Source organism: Hippichthys cyanospilos, chromosome 7 (assembly GCF_059441005.1).
Source record: "Hippichthys cyanospilos isolate Australia breed blue-spotted pipefish chromosome 7, RoL_Hcya_1.0, whole genome shotgun sequence".
Classification (NCBI taxonomy): Eukaryota; Metazoa; Chordata; class Actinopteri; order Syngnathiformes; family Syngnathidae; genus Hippichthys; species Hippichthys cyanospilos.
The window spans coordinates 24,538,057-24,562,174 of NC_142375.1; the positions used below are offsets into that span (position 1 = coordinate 24,538,057).

Consider the following 24,118-nt stretch of genomic DNA (forward strand, 5'->3'; position numbering starts at 1 on the left):
AAAAGTGACGCGAGCGATACTTTTGACAGTAAGCAAAATTCCTCAAAAGAACACGATTAAAACGATTGATATGCGTTGACGAGAACGAATGTCGAATACGTCACCTTCGTGTCACCCGCGCCTTAGTAGGATACAATGAAACAAAAAAACGGGAATCGCCCATGCTGACGCCCGGTCGGCAAGGACAAACGTCGCCGGTCTCTGAACGATCCGTTATATCCGCTCGCGCGGACTCGTCTTCCGCCTCGGTAGAATATTGTGTCGTTAAAAAAAAAAAAAAAAAAAAAAAAAGATTGCGCCAATGCTAACGGCGATCGCTAACCGATTAGCATAAGCAAATGTTGCTAGTTTCTAAAAACGTATAAATGATTAGGGTTCGTGAGTAATAATAATAATGAGTCGTATCCACTCATGTCAACTCACGGTCGACCTCAGGCGAATTTAAAGTCAAAGGGCGGTCGTCACGATTGCGCTAATGCCAATTGTGACTGCTAACCACTTTGCGTAGGCAGTATTAGAATAGGCGAATTTTGCGAGCGTCCAAAATTTCACATGCACGGATGGTAATAAATCAGTAAAGACAGAAACTTGAACTTCGGAGTACAATATTTTGAAAAACCTTTCTCGCCCTCATCCAAACTGAATGGACCCCCAAAAAGCTTGACTTTCCGACCTTACGCGGTCACGACTTGCCGAGGTTTTCGGGGCGCGCTCTCTCACGCGTAGCATAAGCCCGGACGCCTTTCGCGTCGGATTCGCTCCAGACAAAAGCGCCGCGTCCGATGCGTCCGAAGGTCTTTTAACATCGGCGGCGCGTCCCGGGTGTCCCGTCGTTGCCCATACGTTGCGGGGACCCAGCTGAGGCTTCTATGCCGTCAGGCGCGCGCGTTCCCCGGGGTGCGTGCGCATCTGTCCACACTACTAAAGCGCCGTGATCCGCGCGCGCGCAGTAACAGCACGTCGGGGGGCTCGTACATCAAGCAGTGCTGCAAGGGCTTCTGCATCGACATCCTCAAGAAGATCGCCCGCAACGTCAAGTTCACCTACGACCTCTACCTGGTCACCAACGGCAAACACGGCAAGAAGATCAACAACGTGTGGAACGGCATGGTGGGAGAGGTATGGACCCACGTGCGCTAGCTACGTAGGCCGCTAGCTAATTAGAAGGCGGAGTGCCAATGACGTAGGTAGCTACCCGGCAGCTGGGCAGGTTTCTAGCTATGTCGCCGTTGCCGAGCCGGCCGGCCGCCCCGGAGACAGGTAGGCGCATATAACGGTAGTTGCGTAGGTAGCTAGATACGGTAGCTGGGAACAACCGGGAAGGAGACTGTTTGGTTGGAGTTGGAAAAAAAACAACAGAGTACACGGTATAGGTGTCATTTCGCCGCTTTCTCCGAAAAGCGGCGCGATGACCATACTCCACGCCGTTAATGCCTCGTCGCTCGTTATTCATTGGCCCCCCCCATCGCGTGCCGGGCCAACAGCAAACATTTCTTAATCCACCGCGTGGAACGGATCCAAAATCGTGACGGCGACCCTCCCCGGCCCAGCTTTTTGAACGCCGCCCCAGTCATGATAAGTCGCTTCGCTCCCCGGCTCGCCGATGTGTACGGAGCCACGGAGAAGGCGATAAAACGACACGTCCCCGGAGGAGACGGCCTCGGCCTCGGCCTCGCGCGTCACGATATGTCCGCGCGGCAGCAAAGACGACAACTGCGATTTCTCCTCCTCGCTGGGAAAATGCCCCCAAACGCAGGCTGACATTCATGCTGACGTTTGGCTCGGGAGAGCGGGAAGACCGCGTGAGCGCATCCCTCCCCCTCCTTCGGCAGGTGTTAGCGTGCCGCGCCAAGGCCCCGGGGACAGGATGGGCGGAGCGGACGGCGGGACCGTATCGGGAGGATGGCCGCGGTGATTCCGGCCCGCCTGAGTCACTGTGCTGACGTTTCAGCTTGGGAAGTAGGTGCCTAGTAGGTACGGCGCGGCGACAAGACGTAAATAGGTCCTAAGTACGTCTGTAAGTACGCAAGTAGGTCTGGAACTCCAGGAGGAAGTTGCCAACGCGAAGGGCCCGCCGGTAGCTAGGTTTTTTTCAACCGTCGCGCGGTAGGTAGCCGGATGCATTGGCGGGATCTAAAAATGGAAGTCGGGCGAGTTAGTCGAGTCGGTAGACGGTAGGTAAAAAAAGATAGGTGAGTCGGCGTGGGAGGGTAAGTCCGGAAGAGAGGTCTCAACGGGTCCGCGGAGGTTAGGTAGGCGGCTAGGTAGAGTGCGAAAACGGGTCGGCGGATATTCGATACTAGTTTCCAACGGCGGGCGACAGTTTGTCCGCCGGGTAGATGACCTTAGCTCCGGCTAAGTGCGACTCCATGTTTTTCCGCCAGGTTGTGTACAAGAAAGCCGCCATGGCCGTGGGCTCGCTCACCATCAACGAAGAGAGGTCAGAGGTCATCGACTTCTCCGTGCCCTTTGTGGAGACGGGCATCAGCGTCATGGTGTCGCGCAGCAACGGCACCGTCTCGCCCTCCGCCTTCCTCGGTAACACCGAAACGATCTACCTTTGGTTTTACCGCCGGTTGCGCTCCGCCGTTTTCTCAAAACGGGGGTTCGCCCGGCTGCCGAGTTCAAAGACGCGTAGAAAAACGACAAACGATATTTCCGCCTCGCCAAAGATCCAAACGTTACCTAGCGGTCCCATTCTTTTGGTCCGCACCCATGTATCTTGAGTCGCCTTCGATCTTCACGTGGTTTAAACCTACGAAATGCAAATCGGGGCCTACGTGGCACCAGCAAATACGGCCGCGCTGTCAAAAAGCGTGCCGTCAAATCCTCTGCGACGCAACCGACCGCGACCGAAAACTTGGCTGAACCGGGGCGGCCGGTGCGAAGGTGGGCGTCGGGCCACCCGTCCGAAAACGCTCGGCTGCTTCAGGGGGACTTGTTTGAAAAATATTTCCCAGAATGTATTTGGCGGTGGTTGAGACTACCATCTGCGGTTAGTTCCGGGGTTTAGTTCCATCGCGGACACCTCTCCCGGAACTTTGCCTACATGTTCTCGAGGTGGAATAGACACCTCCCCCGTACCGGACTGGTAAAGCGCGTGTGAGCAAATCCCGTACGGTATGACCGACCGAAGAAGTCGGTAGCAGGCGTTTCGGTTCCAGGCTCGTTTATAGGTACGGAGGGATACTTCTTCTGGAACCTTTGGCCCGATTGCAGGTCTTCCCCCCCGTACCTTGCTGAAAAAAAAATCCCGCGCCGCCAACTCTTCCTACCGCGTCTCGGCGGCGAGCAAGCGAAAGAGTCGGTAGCGGTGGTTTCCGCCCCGGTGTCGACCGCCGTCCGTTTATAGGCCCGGAGGCATCCTTGTCCCGGATCCCCGCAAGTTTTTCGCACTTTGCGAAACGAAACCCGAAGCTTCCGGGCCAAGGCCTCAGTTGTTCCGGAAGGAGAGACGGCGATATCCGAGGGCGCGTGCGGCGGGGTATCGGCGACGGTCGGTCGAGTATCTCACCTCAGCGCGCATTCTCTCCGGGTTGGCTGACTCTAGCCGAGACGCGCGCGCGGCGTTGGGGTTCGGCCCCCTTTGCGACTTCTCCTCGTCTTCCTCTTCTTCTTCACCGGAGTAATAAGGAATATGGGCTTTCTTCCGGACCACTGTGACTAACTCTTCACGGTCCTCCTCTCCGTCGCCCCCTTATTTTTTTCCTCAGAGCCCTTCAGCGCCTCAGTTTGGGTGATGATGTTTGTGATGCTGCTCATCGTCACGGCCATCGCCGTCTTCCTTTTCGAGTTCGTCTCTCCGCTGGGCTTCAACCGCAACTTGGCCCAAGGCAAAGGTACCGAGGCATCCGAGCGTCCTCTCTCGCTCGCCTCCCCGGAGGCGCGGCAACGGCGCCGACTTTTTGCCAAGTGTCTGTCGCTAATATGCTCCCAAAGCGTCGGCGCCAGCCCGCGGTCAATTAGGCGTTTCTATTTTTAGAGCCGCTTCATTCGGATGACGCTTTTCCTCTTCGTTAGAGAAACTTTTGCCTCATTTCGAAACCCCGGAGGGTGATGGCGGCCAACCGCGCGCGCACGCACGTAAGCATAGTGAGTCCCAAAAACTGAAAAAAGCAATCGCTTTAGGCAAAACAAAATGTCCGTACAATGTACAACGAACACGCGTAGATACATGCCGCACTCGATATAAAGTCGCGCCATTAGTAGCACTTTGCAGACTTAGGAATTGAAACCATTTCACCCGTTACGACGACGATTGCTTTTTTCCGCTCGTGATTCAAATCCGTTCATAAATCACGTTATTTTGCGGAATTTGCTGACTTTAAGTATATCGATTGCGTAAAACGTGACAATCGTACGAGGCGCTTCGGTCATTGACGGCGATTTTCACGTTTATAATTTCTAAAGCGACTTTTGAAAGAAATCCCACGCGCTGGGCAAAACCATCGAGTTACTGGGACAATAGTCGACATTTTCTCTTCAAAACGTTTGCCAAAGAAAGAGGGCAAAACAACGAGCGAGCGAGAGAGAGGCGGAGCGTCGGCCGCGGCGGGCGGCCTAACCCCGAGTCCGCCCCCCCCCAGACCCCCACGGTCCGTCCTTCACCGTCGGCAAGGCCGTCTGGCTGCTGTGGGGTCTGGTGTTCAACAACTCGGTGCCGGTGCAGAACCCCAAAGGCACCACCAGCAAGTTCATCGTGTCCGTGTGGGCTTTCTTCGCCGTCATCTTCCTGGCCTCGTACACCGCCAACCTGGCCGCCTTCATGATCCAGGAGGAGTTTGTGGACCAGGTCACCGGACTCTCCGACAAGAAGGTGGGCCGCCTTTTTATTTTTTTTCATCCCGTCCAGACGGGCGCATTCGACCCCCGCTCTGCCCGCCCCCGTCCAGTTCCAGAGTCCCTACTCGTATTCGCCGCCCTTCCGCTTCGGCACGGTGCCCAACGGCAGCACGGAGCGCAACATTCGCAAAAACTACCCCGACATGCACCAGTACATGACCAAGTACCACCAGACCGGAGTGCAGGACGCCCTGGTCAGCCTCAAGTCCAGGTAAGCGCGTGGGAAGTTTCCGCTCCTCTCTGGCCGAGGAAATGCGACCCTAACCCTAACCCTCGCCGGCAAACCGTGGTTCTGTCTTTAATGGGGTTTTTGATGTGGTGCCCGCTGGCGTTTGGATTTTTGGGACGAGGCGCCGGGGGAGTTTTTGCCCGACGTGGTGCCCCACGGTTTCACGTTGTCTTTGACGGCGTTTCCACGCCTTGTCTTTGATGTTTCGATCACGCATTTGGTTTTGTTCTGTGACGTGCCCGATGTTGTCCAGGTGGCGTCCGATTGTTTGTGTGTTTTTTTTTTTTTTACTGTCGGGGCTTTTAGGCAGGATGTCCGGTGCGGCGTTTGACGCCACGGCATCTCGGCGTCTTTGTCAAGCGATGCTTTTGTCGCGGCGCGGCGCCCGATGCCGAGGCGCCCGTTTTCTACGGCGTTTCCTTGCCTTTGACGCGGCGCCTCGGTCTTCGGCAGCAAGCTGGACGCGTTCATCTACGACGCGGCGGTGCTGAACTACATGGCGGGCCGAGACGACGGCTGCAAGCTGGTGACCATCGGCAGCGGCTACATCTTCGCCACCACCGGCTACGGCATCGCGCTGCAGAAGGGTTCCTACTGGAAGAGGCTGGTGGACCTGGCCATCCTCGGCATCATCGGCGACGGTGGCGTAGCGCCGGCGCCGCCTCTCGGCCCCCGCCTCTCGGCCCCTTGCGCGCCGAACCGGTCCGCCGCGGCTCCGGGTTCCCCGGCCCCTTTCCGTCGCCGTCCTTTCCTCCGTCTTCCGTTTTTATCCGACGCCGCCTTCCGTTTTCATCCAATGCCTCCCATCTTTTTTTAGCGCTCCCTATTGACCTCCTCGCCCCCGCGTCTCTTTAGCGCGCGCAACTCTACCTTCTGCCTCATTTGATTTTTTCCGCCCATCCTTTTGTAGTCGATGATTTTTCATCCCTTTCTGACGTCGGGCCTCTCCTCTTTTGGCGGCTTCCATTTCCTTCCCTCCCCCGGTGAATTTCGCGCCTCCTTTCATCATCGTCATCTCTCCGTTTTATACGGGGGGAGGGCCGAAATCAAGGCAGCGCCGGGTAAAAGTGACACCAATTCATCAAATGTTTCAATAACGAATCGGACGTTCGACCGCTCGGATCGAACGAGCGCCGCTTTGATCGGAACCTCGATTGCGTGAACGACGCCCTCCTTTCCTCGCTCCCCTTCGCCTCTCTCGATGCCGGTTGGTCAAATGGCCCCCCCGGCCGCCGCTTCTCCATCCAGGCGAAATGGAGGAGCTGGAGGCCCAGTGGCTGACGGGCATCTGCCACAACGAGAAGAACGAGGTGATGTCCAGCCAGCTGGACGTGGACAACATGGCGGGCGTCTTCTACATGCTGGCCACGGCCATGGGTCTGTCCATCCTCACCTTCGTCTCGGAGCATCTCTTCTACTGGCGCCTGCGCTACTGCTTCACCGGCGTCTGCTCGGGACGCCCCGGCCTGCTCTTCACCGTCAGCAGGGTGAGCGGCCGCCGGCCTCCGACGCGGGTTCCGAACGGGGGCGGGGCTTTGCAGTGGGGCCGATGAGCCCGCCGACGCGCGCCCGGGCCGTTTTCAGCCCGGTTTGGAGTGGAACTTTTTAACCGGGACACCCGAAGGGATTGAAATTCGGGCTTTCGGAGATGGCTTAAGATTTGAGCCCGCCTCGACTCGGGCGTCGGTGGCGAGGTTTGGCGAGCGCTTGGCGCTTACTAAGAAGAATTCCTTTCGCCCGGGTCGGGGTTTCCGATCAAGGTTAAGGTTTCTAACCAGAATCCCTCCGGCGTCAAGGCTCCAAATTCAGGCTCCAAACAATAACGATAACTCCCGATCGGAGTTCCGAAGCTCAAGCGAGGCGTTCAAATTGCGCTCGAAATAACTTGAGCCGTTTCGGTCGAGGTTTGGCCTTTTGGACCGCCGCGTTCTCCCGGCCCGGGCCAGGGTTTGGACTTTTGCTTTTGCTTCGGCCCCCCGAAGGGCATCTGGAGCTGCATCCACGGCGTTCACATCGACATGAAGAAAAAGGCGCCCGAGTTGGACTTCAGCCCTCAGGCCAACATGCTGCACCTGCTCAAGTCGGCCAAGTCCATCGCCATGTCGTCGCCCAAACGCAACACCGTGCTGCTGCAGCCCAGCATCCTGGACGTCATGGCGGGAAAAGGTCTCACGCGCCGCATGTTCGCCTCCCTTTGATCGTAACGGACGGCGGCGGCTTTGTCGTCGTCGACCGATACGGCGACGATAACAAAGATGATGAAGACCGCAAAGTCGACGATGACCACGATGTCATCGCCGTCGCCGCTCTCCCCCATCTTTGTTGCCGTCGTTGTCGAGGTCACGGATAGCGAGCGATTCCTTCACTAACTCCAGTGCTTAATTCGTTTTGCGTTTTTCGACACTGCTCGAGCTAAGCGCTGCAAAATGGTCAAAAAAGACATACGTGAGTACTTTGAGTGAAAAAGTCAGCTCGTCGAATATGCCGGCCGAAAAAGGTAACGTTTGTGGGCAGGCGCACTCGCCCTCACCGCCACTCCTCGATTCCTAGGGAACTCGCTGCGCAACCTGGCTCCGAAGGGTGCCGGCCTCTATGGCAACGCCGGCGGTCCGCAGGCTTTCCCGTCTCTGTCCGGGCGCCACAAGAACCTCCTGAACAACGCGGCGCACTTCCCGGCCCCGCAGAAGGCACCCGGCCACCAAGCCGGTCCCACCGACAAGCCGCAGCTCTCCGTCGCCAACGACGACGGCAAGGCCCGCCCCGGCCCCGCCGCGGGGCCCCCGTCTAAGCCCCGCGCCCTCTGGAAGAAAAGCGTGGAGACCCTGAAGACGCAGCCCGGCGCGGCGCCGGCGCCGCCGGCGGGCGGCCCCAGCCCCGCCGCCACGCCGGCCCCGGCTATGAAAAACCAGCGCTATCTCCCCGAAGAGCCGCCGCCCCCGCCCCGCTCGGACATCTCGGAGTGCTCCAGCCGCCCCGCGTCCCACAAAGACTCGGACCCCGTCGCGACCAGGGCCGGATTCAAGTCGGCCAACCAACTGAGGAAGCGGGGCGTCGGCGCTTGCAAGATCTACTCCGTCGACTCGGACCAGGCCAGCCTGCAGTCGGCGCCGCCCTTCCGGCGCGACAGCCAAGGGGGCGGCGACGAGCAGCCCTACCCCCCCGACCTGTTCCCCCCGGACGGCGCGTACTCGCTCAAGGGGGACGCGCCCATCCTGCAGCTGAGCGCCACCTTGCTGCACCACAGCCACAGCGCCGAGGCCGACCTGCACTCCATGAAGGACAAGAAGTACAGCACCTACACACACAGCAGGTGCGTTCGTCAAAACCGCTTCCGTTACCCGCTCGTGCGTTTTGCTCAAAGGCTCGCCTACGTCGCGGGATCCGCGTTCATAGATGGGGAATGGATGCTTTCCGAGAAATCCAAAGCGCTTTAAGCGTTCGGGCGAAAGTTCTTTCTTTTTGGACCGAGACCTGACGATAACCTCGTCCGGACTATAACTCCTCTAGACTCCTTCTCTTCAGATGAGAAGCTCCTCTCTCTCAGAAGTAGATAGAAGGTATCGTTAGCCTTTCGTTGTTTCCGTGTCCGTCCGCGCCCTAAACGTATGTTCCCGGTTTCAAAATATTCAACTTTCCGGACCGGGACCTAGTCCCGAGCCTCTGCGGATCGGTAACTTTTCTCAAAGTGACGAATCTGGAATTAGAACTTGAGTTGGTCTGTTATCTCATGGTCTGCGACCTTCTCTGGGCGTCGCAACGGCTAGAGAGTAGAAGCTTCTCTCCCTGCGCCACGGCCTTCTCTCAATCCCTCGGGGGTTCGGACCTTCTCTGGGAACTGGTACGTTCCGTCTAACCGAGACCCCTCTTAGAGTTAGGACGTTACCATTTGGGACTGTAGCGTCCCCTCTCTCGGACTTTTTTGGGACTGCGACGCTCTTTGGGGACTCGGAGCGTCCATAGACTAGAGGCTTCGGCGGGGTCGGGAACTTAGAAGTTTCAGACCGGGTTACATTTTCGTCCGTTCGCTCACTCCTTCTCTCCGATTAGGCGGCGGCGGGCGATGTAAATCGGCGGACGGCGCTCGCGCTTCCCGTCCTAAACCATTGCTTCCTCTCCCACCAGCGCAAAGGACAAGTCCGGCGGCTCCTTCGAGGCCCCTTCTTCGGCCGCGGGCTCTCAGGGCGTGCGCCCGGGCCACTGCCGCTCCTGCTTGACCAAGCTGAGCGGCTACTCGGGTCTGTACACGGTGCGCCCCCCGCAGGCCCGCTGCGACGCCTGCGCCCACCTGGGCAACCTGTACGACATCAGCGAGGACCACCTGAACTACTCGCACCCCCCCGACATGTTTGCCCACTTCCTGCCCCAGAGCCAGCTGGGGATGGTCGGCGAGGGCGACGACCTGGTCAGCCACTTCGAGCCGGCGCCCCGCTCGCCGTCCGCCCTGACCGCCGCCTCCTCGCCGGCGGCGCAGCAATTACAGCTGAGTCGCCAGCACTCGTACGAGAACGTGCTTCCCGACGGCGCGGCCCAAGCGCGGGGCCCGGGCCCGCCCGACCTGGAGAGCATCGCGGACGAGGGCGCCTACGCCAACGTGCTCACCGTGCGCTCCGACCGCCCCTTCAGCGGCCGCGGCCCGCCCTCGCCCTCCCCCTCCCACCGCCTCAGCTTCGACGCCCCCCTGCCCCGCCGGTCCAAGAGCCTCTTCCCCGACCGGCCCTCGCAAAATCCCTTCCTCCAGTCGGCCCCCTGCGGGGCGCGGCGGGAGTCCGTCGCTCACGCGCACACCGTGGCCCAGACGGCCGCCCGGCCGCTCTACAAGCAGCGCCCGCCGCTCTCGCTGACCCTGGGCAACCACCGCGCCAACCACCACGTGGACCCGCAGGTCTTCTACCCCCAACAGGAGCTCCCCGCGGCGGCCTACGCGGTGCCGCCCGCCGCCGCCCAGCCCGTGAGCTACGTGACGGCGCCGCGAGCTTCCAGCGCCGGAGGCAACCGGCCCCGGCTGTACCGCCGCATGCCCAGCATCGAGTCCGACGTGTGAGGCTCCCGTCCCCTTACCGTCTCTTGGAACCGGCGCGCGGGAACGGGACTTTACAAACGGACTCCGCGTCGGGGAGGGGTTGTGCGTCCCGGGGTCTCGACGCCCCGGCTCGCACGCGCACGCAATCGCCCGCGCGGGAGAAGGACCGTTTGATAACGACGACGGGGATGGCGATGACGACGGAGAGGACCGCGCGGACGGCGCCGATGGCGACGACGATTACGACCGCGGCGACCGCGGGGGCGACGCCGCGGATGTTGACGACGACAAAAAAGCGACGACCGCGATTCCGACCGCGACGACGACCGCGAAAACCGTGACTGCGACGGAAAGGACGGCGACGGCAAAGACGATGAAGAGGAGGAGGAAAACGACGACAAAGACGGTGGCCGCGATTCCGACGATGAAGACGAGGAGGAGGAAAACGACGACAAAGACGGTGGCCGCGATTCCGACGATGAAGACGAGGACGGTGACTTGGAGGACGGCAACGACGGAGACGGCAACAAATGACGACAAAGATGATGACCGGCGCCGCGACGGCGACTGTGACGAAGACGACGAGGAAAACGCTGACGAGGAAGAGGACGGCAACCGTCCCGACGACGACCGCGACAACGCAATTCGCACATGCGCGGGGGGGGGGGGGGGGGGGGGGGTCGTTCGATAACGTTGATGTCAGCCACCTGAACTTTCCAAACAAAATGAATAACTTTGTGAGAAAAAAAACAAAACAAAACGCTCTCAGGACGAAGCCCGGTCCAAGACGGACACACGCAGAAACACGTCGGCGACTATATATAGCATTTAGCATCCTAGCTTCCTCGCTCTCTTAGCTCCTAGCCTTCAGGTCACACACTTGCATGCTTCCTCAACGGCCCCGAGCCACACTCACGCACACGCTCTTATGCACACGTGCCCACACGCGGGGAGCTAGCCTAGCCTTTGTGCACTTTGTACATTTTTCTAACCCGCCGCCAAACGCCGACCAAAAACAAGTACTTTTGATACGCGCGCCTCGGGCTGGATTTGGCGCCTTGGCGAAGGCAGTCCGCTCGCTATCTGTCACCTTCCGTTTTAGCCGCTTCGTTCTTGCGTGCGCAGGCCCGCTTCCGGCTCTAGGTTCTCGCTTCTTCTTTTTTTCCCCCGCTCGGGTCTCGACGGAAGGTCCCGGAAGACGAACGCGCGCATATCGTACGTCAAATGGATGGGGGGGGGGGGGCAAAAACACTGTGTCGGAGAAGGATATTACATGACGCGCGCGCGCGCACACACTGTCATGTGGTGGGCGCGCTCATTGAAAACGGCCTCGTGTGAATAATATGCACAATATCAGGTTGCAATACGATTACGTTTCTGTACAGGCGTGATTTTTGTTTTTGTGTTTTTTGAGTCGGTCGGTCGGTTCCGATGCTTCGTTTCAATTCTTATGATGATAAACCGGAACTTTTCCAACACTCTCGTGAGCGGATTTGGCCCTTTTTTTTTTCAAACCGGCGTGACGTCAGCGGTCGTCGGGCACTCGGGAATCAATGAAGAGCGCGCGCTTCCGAGCCCGCCCGCCCGCCCCTCTTTCACTACGAGTTCACCTCGCGTTTTCCACCGGGCGGGCATTTATATAAGGCAATGGATGAAGTCGGCGGGCGTTCGTGCGCGCGTACTCTCCCGTTCTGTTCTTCCCTTCATCCCACTCGTAACATCTGACCCGCTCTTGTAACGCAATACGCGCAAAGACGCAACCGCGTTTGCGTGAGCGCGTTGTACCGTCGCCGAAGAGTTTGACGCTTTTCTTTCTTTTTTTTTTTTTTGTTAACTTGCATGACAGTGCTCGTGTTTCCGGTGATTTCCCTTTTTTTCCGGTTTCTTTTCGGACCCGGGCGCACCCACGCGCACGTTCGCCACCGCGGACATTGGCCGTTGAGCGTGCGCGTGCGCGTCGCCGCGGTTCACGCAGGCGCGTAAGTTCAGGGGTTTCTAAGCTGCCGGTCGCGTTGTACATAAGACTCGTCACTCGGTACCTCTGTACAATGTGTAAATAAGTAAAGGTTACATTTTTCTACGTCTGCGTCTCTTCAATCGGCGTCGGCTTCCGCGCGCCTTCCAAGGGATCGCCGCCTTTCCTCCAGCGTTTTCTCGGGCGTTTCTCGGGCGTTGACGCCGAGAAAAGCCGGCGCGGTCGCCGCGTAAAAAGGCCCGACGCGGGCTCGCGGCCAGAAAGTCCCGTTTCCGAGATGAAATTCTCACCGGCCGTCGGTCGCGACCGGATCGCCGACCTTGTGACCGGGCGGAGGCTTTGACGATGTTTCTCGGAGGTGACACGGTGGGACTTTGGACTTCGGCGGAGCGGCCGCTTGCTGCTGGCGCATCTTGCAAACGCGCTCATTAAGAAGCGGCTAGCCCACACGCTTCCCGCGCGCGTGTGTGAGGGACGGCGTGTTTTGGCGCGCGCTGCCGCGGACGGAGGTAGCGCAGCGTGTCAGCCTACGCGCTAAACAAAGCCATGAAAATTTATAAGCCCTCGCCGACGCCCACGCGCGCGCGCTAAAAATACTGCGCCGCGCGCTCGGGCGCGCACGCGCGCGCAAGGGATAAGGAGGAGAAGTAAAATATCAAAGTTCAACGACGCGACTATTCTCGGCCTCCCTCCGACACTGGGCGCGTGCCGGCGCGCGGAGGGGAAAAGTTGCCCCGCTCGGGTAAGTCCGTCGCCCGTCTCGGCGCGCCGCCGAACAGACCGAAACCACTTAGCGTGACAACTAAGCGGCGGTGGCCGTACGGGTGAAATTTCAGCTCCCCGGTATTTTCTTCCAACGGTTTTCCCGGTATTTTCTTCCAACGGTTTTCCTTTGACCCGAAACGTCTTTGACGCGGACCCACAACAACGTAAGCGAATCGTAGAGTAAGCGCTCAGCTCGTTTTCAACGCTAACCCGTTAGCGTAGGCAAATTTAGCGCAGGCTACGCGGAACGTCGAAACGGACGGCGCGGGGGCTAACGGGGTCCCGTCGAGAAGGCGCCGAGCGAGCGGACGCTCCATCGGGTACGCCGTCCGACGCCGTCCGATCTGAAGGGGCGGCTTTCGCAAAAGCCGTACGACGGTCTGAAGTCTCTCGGCCGCGTCGTTGTGGAAGCGGCCGTCCCTTGCCGGCAAATCGACACGTTGAGGAGACCGTCCTCGCCGCATATGAAAAGGGCCCCGCCCGCCATTGACGTCGAAAGTCTACCGACGAAAATCTCCGGGCCCCGTCTTTGAGGGACGTCGAAACGGCTGCGTCGGCTCCGTCGCCCGCATCGTCTTCCCGGAACGGATTCGGTCCGGCGCCGCGACCTCGCCGATGGCCGGATTCTTTTCGGTTTTCGAGGGGGGGGGGGCGCCCTTTGGCTTGGGCTCCTTCCCGTAATCTCCTTAAACGCGGCTCGTGACGTGGCGGGCCCGCGCCCTTTAATAGTTTATGCGCTTGTTATTTGCACGCGCGGACGGTGTCGCTGCGCGGCGGCAGGCAAAGTGCGCCCGATCGTCCGCGCTCTTAAAGAAAAAAAAACAAAACAATGTAAAAGGGCGAGCTTGTCAGGAATCCATTTGTGCGCCGCCGTTCTCCCGAGACTTCGCGGCAGACAAAACTGCTCATCGGACGCGACGAGTCCTCCCGCCGAGCGGCCCGACGACGCCCGACAGCCTCGCGCGCCTCATCAACTATTTAAGCCGGCGCCGCTGAAAGCCGGCCCCGCGCGCACGTGTGATGTCGAGCCACCGTTGCGAGCGCGCGGCCTTCGCCGGGGGCGGCGTTGCGCAACGCGCGGCGGCTCGGGGACAGCGGAGACGCTGGAACTCTTTCGCCACGCCGGAAACGTTTTTCCACAAACGCCTTAGCGTATTTTCCACCCCGGGAGGCGCGGCGGATTATGAGGCGCATCAGGCGTTATAAGGCGTGTCGCGGAGACGGAGCCGCGCTAACGGGAATCCAAAGCAAACGGCCACCGCGGGACGAAAAAGCGCGCCTTTTCGTACACGGGGCCTACGGAACAGAAGCCGCGGTATGTCGGACCGACGTTTCCCAGAAAAGCGGCGAGGTGACCTTGTCCTCTGCCGCCCTCGCGCGGACGCCGCCGCTTTCGCCGCTTTCGCCGCTTTCGCCGCTTTCGCCGCTTTCGCCGCTTTCGGCGCTTCCGGCTCGGAGAAATCTGGCCGGGAGAGCTAGATAGAGCGTGTTGCCATGGTGACGTGAAGATTATTTTTTTTTTTTTAACTTGAACGGCGACGGACACAAGCAAACGAATATTCACGCGCGCAAGATGGAGGCGCTCGTTTGTTTCTCTAACGTGTTACCGTGCGTGTGTGCGAGTGCGCGCTTTTTGCCGCAAGGCGCGGACCGAATTATGTTTGCGCCTGCGCTTTGTTCGCTGCGTGTTTGTGACTCGGCGTTCGCGTATTTGTCCGCACGTCTCGTATTCGAGAGCGAGCGTTTTCTCTTTTTTGGTTTGGGTACAAATCGCCCACGCCGGAGTGTTTTTGCGCACATTTCTTCGTTGGCGATACTTGCGCGTTCGTCTGCATTCGCGCGTGTTTGCGTCGCCCCGTATTTGTAGGTCTTTTGCATGCACGTCTGTTTGGGGCCGCGTGTTGCGCGCCCGTGTGCGTGTTTGTGTATTTTGGCTTGGGTTGCGCGTTGGCGCAGCTCCCTCCCTCCCTCCCCCCCTCCCTCCTCGCGTCTCCGGGCGGGGAGCGCTTAAGCTCTCTCGGTCTTGGTGTCGCCCGTGTCCGCGTGCGCTAGTCCAGCCCGCCGTCTGTGCCTTTTAAGCGTTGACCCGCGCGCACGAGCGCGGCTTCGCTCCTGTTCGCAGGCCCGGCGGAGACACCCATGTGTGTGCGCGTGCGCGCGGGGGCAGATGGTGGTCTTGGAGGGGATCTCCGGAACATTTAGACACTCGCCGCGTCTCCGGAGGTGCGAAGCGGCTCGCCGCGCGTCGGCAGACCCCCTCCACTTCACCCCCTCCGCTTAGCCCCCTCCACTTCACCCCCTCCACTTCACCCCCTCCACTTCCGCTAAGTGAGCGGCTCACAAAGGAAGGTTTCGGGGAGCGCCGTCCTACGCGGGCGACCGCTTCAAACTCGCGGAGCCCAACGCATTCAAATATGATACAGAAGCCGGCGGGCGAGCCAGCCGGCGGGCGAGCCAGCCGGCGGGCGAGCCAGCCGGCGGGCGAGCCAGCCGGCGGGCGAGCCAGCCGGCGTTTTTCGGCGCCGTCTCGGCGAACGGACGGGGCCGTTGGCGAGCGGGTGCCCGAATGCTCCCGAATCCCACCGGCGAACGCGCCCGCGAAGGTCTCCGACCGGACACCGACCGGAAGCAAACTCGCACTTAAATAGACTAGGGACTCCACAAGGTAACGGGAAACAGCTGGGGAGAAACAAAAGGCGGAGGGAGTTGATTGGGTGGCACGAGGAGGGCGAGTACACAGGTGGAAACAAATCATGATAACGAGGATCGGCACGAGGGAAACCAAATGAGCGCAAGACACAAGAACTAAAAGCACTCGCGACTCGAAAAAACAAAAGTCCCCCAAAACAGAAAACCCAGGCCCAAACCACAAGAGAAACACGACCGGAGACCACGTCTTTTCTTCCTTTCCCTCGACGGCCGCGGTCCGGACGCTCGGGGGTTTCTCCGCATCCTCGGGTGTCTCGTTAGCTAGGCGGCGTTCCCGCGACCGCCGTGAAACGCCAATCGTTTGTTCCGGTGGACTTTTGGGCGCTTCTCAACTTTCTTCAAAGTTGCCTTTTTGGATTGCCAAGCGTTTGAAACGGGACCGTAAGCGAAGCGCTGTCTGAAACGGGACCGTAAGCAAAGCGCAGTCTGAAACGGGACCCTAAGCGAAGCAGAGTCTTAAACAGGACCGTAAGCAAAGCGCAGTCTGAAACCCTAACCCAACCCTAGCCCTAACCCTAACCCTAACCCTAACCCTAGCCCTAACCCTAACCCTAAGCCTAACCCTCTTCAAAGTTGCCTTTTTGGCTTGCCAAGCGTCTGAAACGGGACCGCAAGCAAAGGGAGTCTGAAACGGGACCGTAAGCAAAGCGTTGTCAGAAACGGGACGGTAAGCCAAGCGGAGTCCGAAACGGGACGGTAAGCAAAGCGGAGTGGGCCCTAAACGCGGAAAGGCAACCATCCTCTAGCCTCGCTTCGCGGAGAATACAAATTCGCAGAAAGACGTCGCTCTCTAGCGGCAGACGAGACGCCAGAGCTTTTGGGGTGGCGGCGTTTCCTACTGACCACTAGAGGGCGGCAACAGCTTTATTTTGTAATTGGGTTCTCTAAAAACATTTCGTTTCAATGAAATTGAATGGAATTTTTCATGAATATTGATTGAATTGATTTGAATACATATTTAAAACACACAAGTATGACTGAAAACATGATTAATTTACTTCATTTCAAAATTATTTCAGCGAAAATCTCTTGAACCTCCACAGAGGTTCAACATCTTTTAAATGGCGCATTTCAAGCAAATACGCTTGTGCCTATTTGAAGTTTGTTAATCGTAGAATTGTTGTTTGTTATATGATCTTCGCTGCGTATTTATCGTTTGATTTAAAAGTACTGTATGAAAACCTGTTTAAAAATTTCATCTAGATTTGATTTGCGATCGTTACAAAATAGGATTCAAAAACACTAACTTCAATCATTTACAAATCAGAAAAGTTTTTCTTAGCTTGGAGCTTTTTAAATTCCGCAAAGCCTCGACTTGAAACAGCTTTTCGAGTAAACGCGTTTGCTTGTATTTCCTACGTACGAGACGGCCGTTGTGTTCAGAAGCCACAAGTCGAGTCTTATTGCGCGTTTATTGAGCAAAGGCGTACGTGTGAGGAGGGTCGGCAAATGGCGCTTTGAGCGTCGGCGATGGCCGGGCCGACGCGCGTTGAATATGCTGTCGGGGCTAACTCGGCGGGAGGCTTGACCTCGGCGCGGAAACCTTAGGGAACCGAGCGGCAGAGAAGCTTTGCGGGATGAGGCGGCCTTTTTCTTTTCACGCCGTCTTCAGGTTCTTCATGGACGACTCCAGAGCCTGAAGACAAAAATGGGAGCGCGTCTAATATGCTGCGAAACCCGGCGTGAGCGAGCGCCCCGGAGGGGGACCGAGGGGCGGGAGTTGGAATAAAGTGCACCTGGAGATCCCAGACGCACATGCCTCCGTCCGCGCCGGTGGTACACAACCTGGCGCAGCGCTTGCGTCCGCCTTGCAGGACCGAGATATGACTGCAAAAGCCAAAGATGGCAAAAGTCCACTTTGGGGACACGGAGCAAGATAAAAAAAAAATAAAGTCCTCCCGGCCGCGCACCTGATGCTGTTCTTGTGCAGCGTGCTCAGGTCCCTGTCGGCGGCGGCGGCGGCGCTCCCCGAGGCCCGGCGGTCCAGGTTCCGGAAGCGCTCCCTGGCGCTGACGCCCTTGTCGGCCGCCCGCTTGGGGACGTCCAGCTTGCCTCCGAAGGACAGGCCTCCTTTGCTCGCGTCCAGCACGAACAGCGCGGGGCAACAGTCGTGGCCCTGAGACAGGAGAAAAGAAGTAGAAGAACGCTCCGAAAGGAATAAGCAGAGGACCCACGCGGCGCCCGTCGACGACTCCGTCGGCAAAAGTCACCCACGGCTTTCGTACTTAAAGGGCCCGTGCGTAAGATCCGGAAAGGGAATTTCCCACAGCCGCGGTGAAACGCGCTCTTCGCCAGTTTCAAAGATGTCGGAGGCTCCGCGGCCGTCATCGTGAAAGCGCATCCCTCCCGTAAAAGTCATTACTCGGAAGGTATAAGCGCCCCCCTCGGGTCGTCGTATTCAAAGCGATTTCGGGCGCCCAAAGTCACCGACGGCCCAAAGTCCTCGGCGGGTTATCTCCCGTGTTCCGAGTCGCGGAGCGCCGCCGGCTCCGGGCGCGTGCCCGGCGTCGCCTCTCGCGGCCCGGGAAAAGAGGAAAAGAGGCCGGGTAGGGGTGTGCGTGTGCGGGGCTCACCGCGGCGACCAGGCTGCTCTCGGTGACAAAGGTGACGCAGAGCAAAGGGAGCGCGTCCCACTTCAGGCTGCTCACGCTGCCGACACAAAGGTTACGCCGTCAACGGCTCCGCAGGCGGGCGCGGCGCCCCCCCGCCGTTCCGCGGAGACCGGCTTCGCTCGGCGCTCGTCCGGGACTTAGGCGCTAGCTAAAGCTACCGCTCGACGTACCGAGGTCAAAGTCGTCAATGGCCGCCACAGCTGCCGCTCTCCCTTTGGTCGGGCCGCATAACGACGACCGCCACGCACGGCGGGCGGCGTTCACTCCCTATTAGCGCGGCGCGCGGTCGTAAGAAAAGGCGGCGCTTCGCCGCCCGGGCGTCGGCCGTCACCAAACTACGGCTAACGTCGCAGCTGAAAATACGGCTACTCGGAAGCCGTGGATTTCATCGGCCGAAGAACGTAGCTAAAGCGATCGGCGTTTTTAGGAGATTCGATTCGTCTTCGATTTAGTCGTACACGCGTACCGTATATACGGCGTGCTAAATCCGCGGCGGTCAATGACCCGAGTCACTTGGGGCGGCGGTCGCGTTAAGCACTCAAGTAATCGAACGCGGTACCGAACGGAGCGCGCCAAGTCATCGCCGAGGCCAAGCGCCGAGCGCGGGCCCCGACGGGAGCGGACTCCCGTCGGGGCGCGGCGCATCTTACGCGGCGGTCTTGCCGCCCTCGGCGACCGAGACGGCCGAGTCGTGCGACGTCCACGCCAGGCGGTCGCCCGAGTCGGAGAAGCAGACGGCGTGCACCCAGCCGCCGGCCGGGCCCCCGGACTCAAAGAGCATCTCCCCGAAAGGCATCTTGCTTCCCCAGGGCGTGGGGCCGGGCTTCTCCTCCACCTCCTTGACGTAGGCCGAAAACACCCTGCGAAAAACACCCCGGCTCGGGTCGGGACCGCGGCTCCGTCGGACGCGGGCGGCCTCCGCTACCTGCATTTGAAGTCGCACGAGCCGGCGGCCAGCAGCACGTTGTTGGGGTGCCAGTCCAGACTCAGGACGGTGGAGCGGATGGGCTTCTTGATGTGCTTGCACACCCACCTGGAAGGGAGCGCCCGCGGCAAAGCTTCAGAAAGCACTTACGGGCCAAGCCGCCGCGCCGAAAAAAGCTTTCGCTCCCCAGAGAAGGGGCTCGCCTCGATGGAAGCCTAAAGCGGGACCGGTCCCGAGAGGAGGTCCGAGTCCGCGGTCGCGGCCCTCAGAGGAGGCTCCGGTCCGAGGGAGGTTTCGAGCGCCCGGGGACAGGAGGGCCGCGGTCCCGAGCCAAAGCCGAAGACCGGGGGAAAGCCCGATCCGGTCCCGAGAAAGGAGACTCGTATCGAGAGAAGCCCGTAGTCCTCGCCGACGTTCCGTTCCCCGGACCGGTCTCGATAGAAGGTTCCGCTCCCGAAAGGAGGAGTGCGGCGGTCCCGAGAAAAAGGTCCGAGTTGACGGATCGGGCCCTGAGGGAGGGTTCGCCGAGGAGAACGGCGGTGCCGAGGGAAGGTTTAGGTCCGGGGAAAAGTTCGGAAAGTGCGGTACGTTCAAGCCCCAAGAAAGGAGCCTAGTCGACGCTCTCAATAGAAGGTTTGAGACTCAAAAGGACTAGTCCCAAGAGAAGGCCCCGGTCTTGCCTGAAACCTCTAGTCTCCAAGAGATGGCTGCGGTCCGGCCGGAGACGGGTCTATTGAGTCCCGAGAGAAGATTGTAGTCCCGCGAGACCGTTGCGGCGTTGCCTTTTTGGTTCAGCCAAGAGATCGGAACGCCTGTTCTGGTCCCGAGCGAGGAGGCCGGTCTCAAAAGGTTGCGGTCCTGAAAGAAGGTTCCGGTCCCCAAAGAAGGACCTGTCACAAGAGAAGGTCCTAGTCGGCGGCTACGGTCCTGAGAGAACGTGAAGGAAATCATATATTAGGTTGTTATCATTCTGTGCTTATTTCTTGTCTGGAAAGGCGCGCGTTGCCATCCGTGTGCGCGGCCCGAGTTGATCCGGCCCCAGTCCTTAGATAAAGCTGTCGACGCGGGAAAGCGCGAGCCGGGACCTCGGCGGCGCCCGACCGCCTCTTTTCGTTACGTCTCGTAATGCGCGATGCTTTGCCCAACGAATAAAAAGCAGGCGGGGGCGCTCGGGCATTTGAATTAGTGGCGGGGGACGCGCGAGTTCGTTGGTCGGCCCGGCCTTCTTCCCGCTGCCGTGGTAAAGAAGAGTCAATCTTGGCTGGTCTGAGTTAGTCTTTCTGCTGCTTAGCAGCTAGGCTTGTCCCAGTCTTCTTTTAGAGATTTCCCTGACAGAGAACGATCTAGTCCGAGGGAGATTTCGAGCCCCAAAGCAGGACCGCGGTCCGGGGTGAAGGTTTTAGTCCGGGGAGAGGTTCAGAAAGCATACGCCAGGCCCAAGAAAAGAGCCTGGTCCAAAGTCAAGAGTGCCGTCCTTCAAGAAGGGACTACTCCCAAGAAAAGAGACTAGTCTCAAGCCAAGGTTCTAGTCCCAAGAGTGGAATCGGCCCCCCAAAAAAAGGTTGTAGGCACCAGTCACGAGAGACGGTTGCGGCCCAGAGAGACGGGTCTCCGAGTCCCAAGAGGGTTTCGCAGCGGTCGCAGCGTTGAGCTGAGGTTTGGTCTCCGACGAAAGATCGGAGTTCTTGTCCCAGGTGAGAGACGAGCGGTCTCAAAGGAACGTTGGACCCCCGGAAGAAGGTTCCCGTCCCGAGAAAACGTCGCGCTTCCGGTCGTCTCGTTCGGACCTCGGCGGCGGGGTCGAGACTGGCTTTTACAGCGAGCATAGGTTGGAATCCGTTTAGGCTTGGGGTCAGGGATTAGGAAAGGCCGGCTGTCATCGCAAGTAAAGCCGCGCAAACGCTCACCAGTCATTCTCCTGCTCAAAGTAGCAGACGGAGATGAGTCGGGAGCCGCTGCCCACGGCAAACTTGTTCTCGCGAGGCGACCACTTGACGCAGCGCGCCGCCCGGTTGATGCGCAGGATGACCAAGGTGGGCTTCCAGGCTCCTTCCTTCAGCGTCCACACGTACGCGTTGCGGTCGGCGCCGCACGTCACGATGCGGTTGCTGTCGGGCGCCCAGTCCACGCCTGCCGGGGGACAGCCACCGTTTCACAGTTTTTAAAGTCATCGGTTCGCCTTAGGTTAACGCTGCAAAGAATACACACACACACACTGTGCACTTATACGTATATATATTTGCATTAGTCGCGTCCATCCAAAAACTAGAAACCTCCGTTTTTTTCTTACACCCCGAACCCTGCAGATTATAGTCCAGTGCGTCTTATCTGCAGGGTTTTTCGTTTTTTTTAATAGCCCCCGGGGGCAATCGCCCGGCAAACAAAAGCGATACGGAACACGCCGTCCAAGTATCGAGTTTGACTTAGCTTTCACGTGGCACCGGGCGGCGCTCTCCACGAGTAAATGCAACAGGCGTGTTACTGTTGCATTGGTGCAGGTTCAGCGCTCTCATTTCTAAACATGTTCAGTCTTAGTTTTAAATGAAAACGAAAACAAAAAAAAGAACTCATACGTACCGTCGTTGCGTAAATATATATAAACTGCGCGTGGCAAAAATGAATTTTCTGTCAAATTTCCGTCGGTCAGTTCATAGCTTACGGTCGGAAAAATACGTTTTTCAGAGATACGTTATTTGTAGTTTCGAGTAAATAACGAGTCCTCTTTTATTATCACACTAATACGGAATGGCTCTGAAGGGGTTCAAAAATCTCTTCCGGCACCTGTCACCTGGCCGTTGTGCTCCTTGAGCTCGTGGATCCTGGTCCACTTGGCGCCGTCCTTCTTGTAGATGTGGACCTCGTGGTTGTTGGGACAGATGGCCACCTCTGGGAGAAGCCGCGCACACGCAAACAAAACAAATAAAGGCAACGTGTTGACTTTAGCCGGCGTCTGACGCTCGGGAAAAAACAAACGCGCCGAGCCCAGTAAGCCACGCCGAAACAAATGTTTATAAAACAAAACATTTTTAGACGTTAGAGGTCAGTATCGCTCAAAGGTTTGGAAATAACTTAACTCATTCAATCCCAAAGGCTTATTTTTTTTTTTTTTTACGTTATTAAGAGAGCTGCCATTCAATCCCGGGTATTTACCGCTCAAAACATTTCAATTAACACATTCAATCCAAAAGACTTTTTTTTTACATTTTTACAAGTAAAATAATTCGATCCAAAAGAGTTGTTTTTACGTTTGTAAGACTCCAGACATATATATATGTATATATATAGACTGCTCCTCACTTTCGACGTTTAAACACCTTGCAGGCTCACTTCTGTCTTTTTTTTTTTTTTTTGCTTTGGCTTGGACAGTTCCAGAAGAAGGCCACTTTCAAAGCCGACTGACTGAGTGGAGCGAGCGCCTCGCGCCACATATGGCCCGCGCGCCATCGGCAAACAAAAATAACATACTTCTGATTTGGATTTGAAAGGAATGCGTATTCCCGCTTCATACCGACTTCACTCCCGACTGACGACGGAAAAAGAAAGCCGTTTGTGAGACACGGCCTCAAGGGCAGGAAACAGGAAATGCCCGCCCCGCCCCGCCCCGCCCCGCCCCGCCCCGCAGCAGAGAAACGTCAAGGGGGCCCGGAAACTCACGGCTTCCGTCTTTGTTCCAGGCGTGGCAGCTAATCGGTTCCAGCAGGAAGCTATGGAAGGCCATGGCCGATCAGAGCGAGGGAGCGACGACTGCACGCCCGCCGGGGGAGAGGGAAGCGCTCGCGGGAACCTGGTGGCCAAACGCACGCGCGGCGCAACTTCGCTCTTCTGCCGTTCAGCCGCTTCCTGAAAAACTCAACCAAGAATTTGTGGGACAGTTTGCCAGCTTTTCTAGAAAGCAACCACCGCTTTGCCTTCCGTTGAATGCGATTTTCTTTGTATATACTGGCATTTTTGCCTCGGAATGTTCTCATATTCCTTTTTGGTCTTCTTAAAAAACATCTTTTGGACGATTTTATTCCTGTCTAATTCACCTTTATTCTTGCAAATATCAAAAAATATCTTTGCAATATTTTAATTCTGGACCTTTACACTAAAATGTCTTTATTTTTATTACAAAGATTTCTCTTCTCCCCCATTCAGTATGTATTTCAAGTAATAGAATAAAAAGATAAGGAATGGTCTAAAATGATTGTAACTAAACGAGATTTTAAAAAATGGGGTTCAAGAAGGCACGTACAGAATAATAAACCACGGCCAATCAGAGGACAGGAGGAGATGCAAATCAGGAAGTTGCGTGCGGAGGAATCGGGTGTGCAAAACCAACATTTATAAATGTTCACGCCTTAAAAGAAAAACGGAAGTCGGAACGCCTAACGGAAAGTTCCGCAAAACAAGAAAAAAAAAAACCAATTTTTTTAGGGGGGAGGCGGGTTCTCGTCTCCTCCGAGCAAGTCGCTTATGCGACCCGGACCGATGGGACGCTAATGTGACCCAGAATGATAGCCGAAAGTCCCCCCCCCGCGCGCGCGCAAACTAGTTCCACGCACAAAAAGGAAGCCGCCTTAAAAACGAGTAACGAGACTACTAAAGTCAACATCCGTCTTAGCCCGCAATAAAGCATCCTTTATATTCTGGCATTGTCACACAGCTGGAATGATGCTAAATTTAACACAAGCAACAAAGTTCCGTTAAGCCCAAACCGGAAGTGGACATTGTGATTTGACAAACCAAGGCAATAGTTGCCCCTTCTTCTTCCGGTCAAAGTATTTTTGCTACTCACCCGGAGGACAGGGGCGGTTGTGGACGGGGGGGCTTTCGCGTGTGTGGCGGAGGGGGCTGCTGAGCTTCGCGGACTCTGGCCAGTCAACACGAACGCCAACGACTACACTAAAGCCGAAGACGAAGACGAAGACGAAGCCGACAAAAGGGGCGGGGGGAGGGAACAGGAAGTTGAGTGAGAGCCTGCTGGTAAATGTACAGGCTCAAAAAAAGTCTTAGGGAAGCAGAAAGGCACGGGAGGCAAAAAAAAAAAGGGGGGGGGGGG

The 24,118-nt window shown here is 57.7% G+C and overlaps 2 protein-coding genes across 6 annotated transcripts in view; one reads left to right on the forward strand and one right to left on the reverse strand.

Annotated features, from left to right (window-relative positions):
• grin2ab (glutamate receptor, ionotropic, N-methyl D-aspartate 2A, b) overlaps positions 1 to 12,171 on the forward strand; it is a 41,440-nt gene extending 29,269 nt beyond the window's left edge. For all 4 annotated transcript variants that reach the window (XM_088418455.1, XM_088418454.1, XM_088418456.1 and 1 more), the window contains 10 exons: positions 951 to 1,119; positions 2,385 to 2,538; positions 3,714 to 3,839; positions 4,587 to 4,816; positions 4,893 to 5,053; positions 5,525 to 5,712; positions 6,320 to 6,558; positions 7,054 to 7,237; positions 7,622 to 8,381; positions 9,194 to 12,171. In XM_088418455.1, the coding sequence (XP_088274581.1) occupies positions 951 to 1,119; positions 2,385 to 2,538; positions 3,714 to 3,839; positions 4,587 to 4,816; positions 4,893 to 5,053; positions 5,525 to 5,712; positions 6,320 to 6,558; positions 7,054 to 7,237; positions 7,622 to 8,381; positions 9,194 to 10,112 (3,130 nt within the window). In that variant the 3' untranslated portion in view covers positions 10,113 to 12,171. The remainder of the gene's footprint in view (positions 1 to 950; positions 1,120 to 2,384; positions 2,539 to 3,713; positions 3,840 to 4,586; positions 4,817 to 4,892; positions 5,054 to 5,524; positions 5,713 to 6,319; positions 6,559 to 7,053; positions 7,238 to 7,621; positions 8,382 to 9,193) is intronic.
• Positions 12,172 to 16,933: 4,762 nt separating this feature from the next.
• On the reverse strand, positions 16,934 to 24,022 carry LOC148421762 (actin-related protein 2/3 complex subunit 1B-B-like). 2 transcript variants are annotated; one of them, XM_088418725.1, is made up of 10 exons: positions 23,855 to 24,022; positions 22,732 to 22,917; positions 21,859 to 21,963; positions 20,985 to 21,207; positions 19,078 to 19,185; positions 18,803 to 19,012; positions 18,114 to 18,189; positions 17,451 to 17,656; positions 17,277 to 17,367; positions 16,934 to 17,176 (listed from the first exon to the last, which is right to left on the reverse strand). In XM_088418725.1, the coding sequence occupies exons 2-10, from the start codon at positions 22,793 to 22,795 to the stop codon at positions 17,138 to 17,140; spliced, it is 1,122 nt and encodes a 373-aa protein (XP_088274851.1). In that variant the 5' UTR covers positions 22,796 to 22,917; positions 23,855 to 24,022; the 3' UTR covers positions 16,934 to 17,137. The 2 variants fall into 2 exon arrangements, with proteins under 2 accessions (XP_088274851.1, XP_088274852.1); XM_088418726.1 differs by having other exon boundaries at positions 22,732 to 22,925; positions 23,855 to 24,019.
• Positions 24,023 to 24,118: the final 96 nt, after the last annotated feature.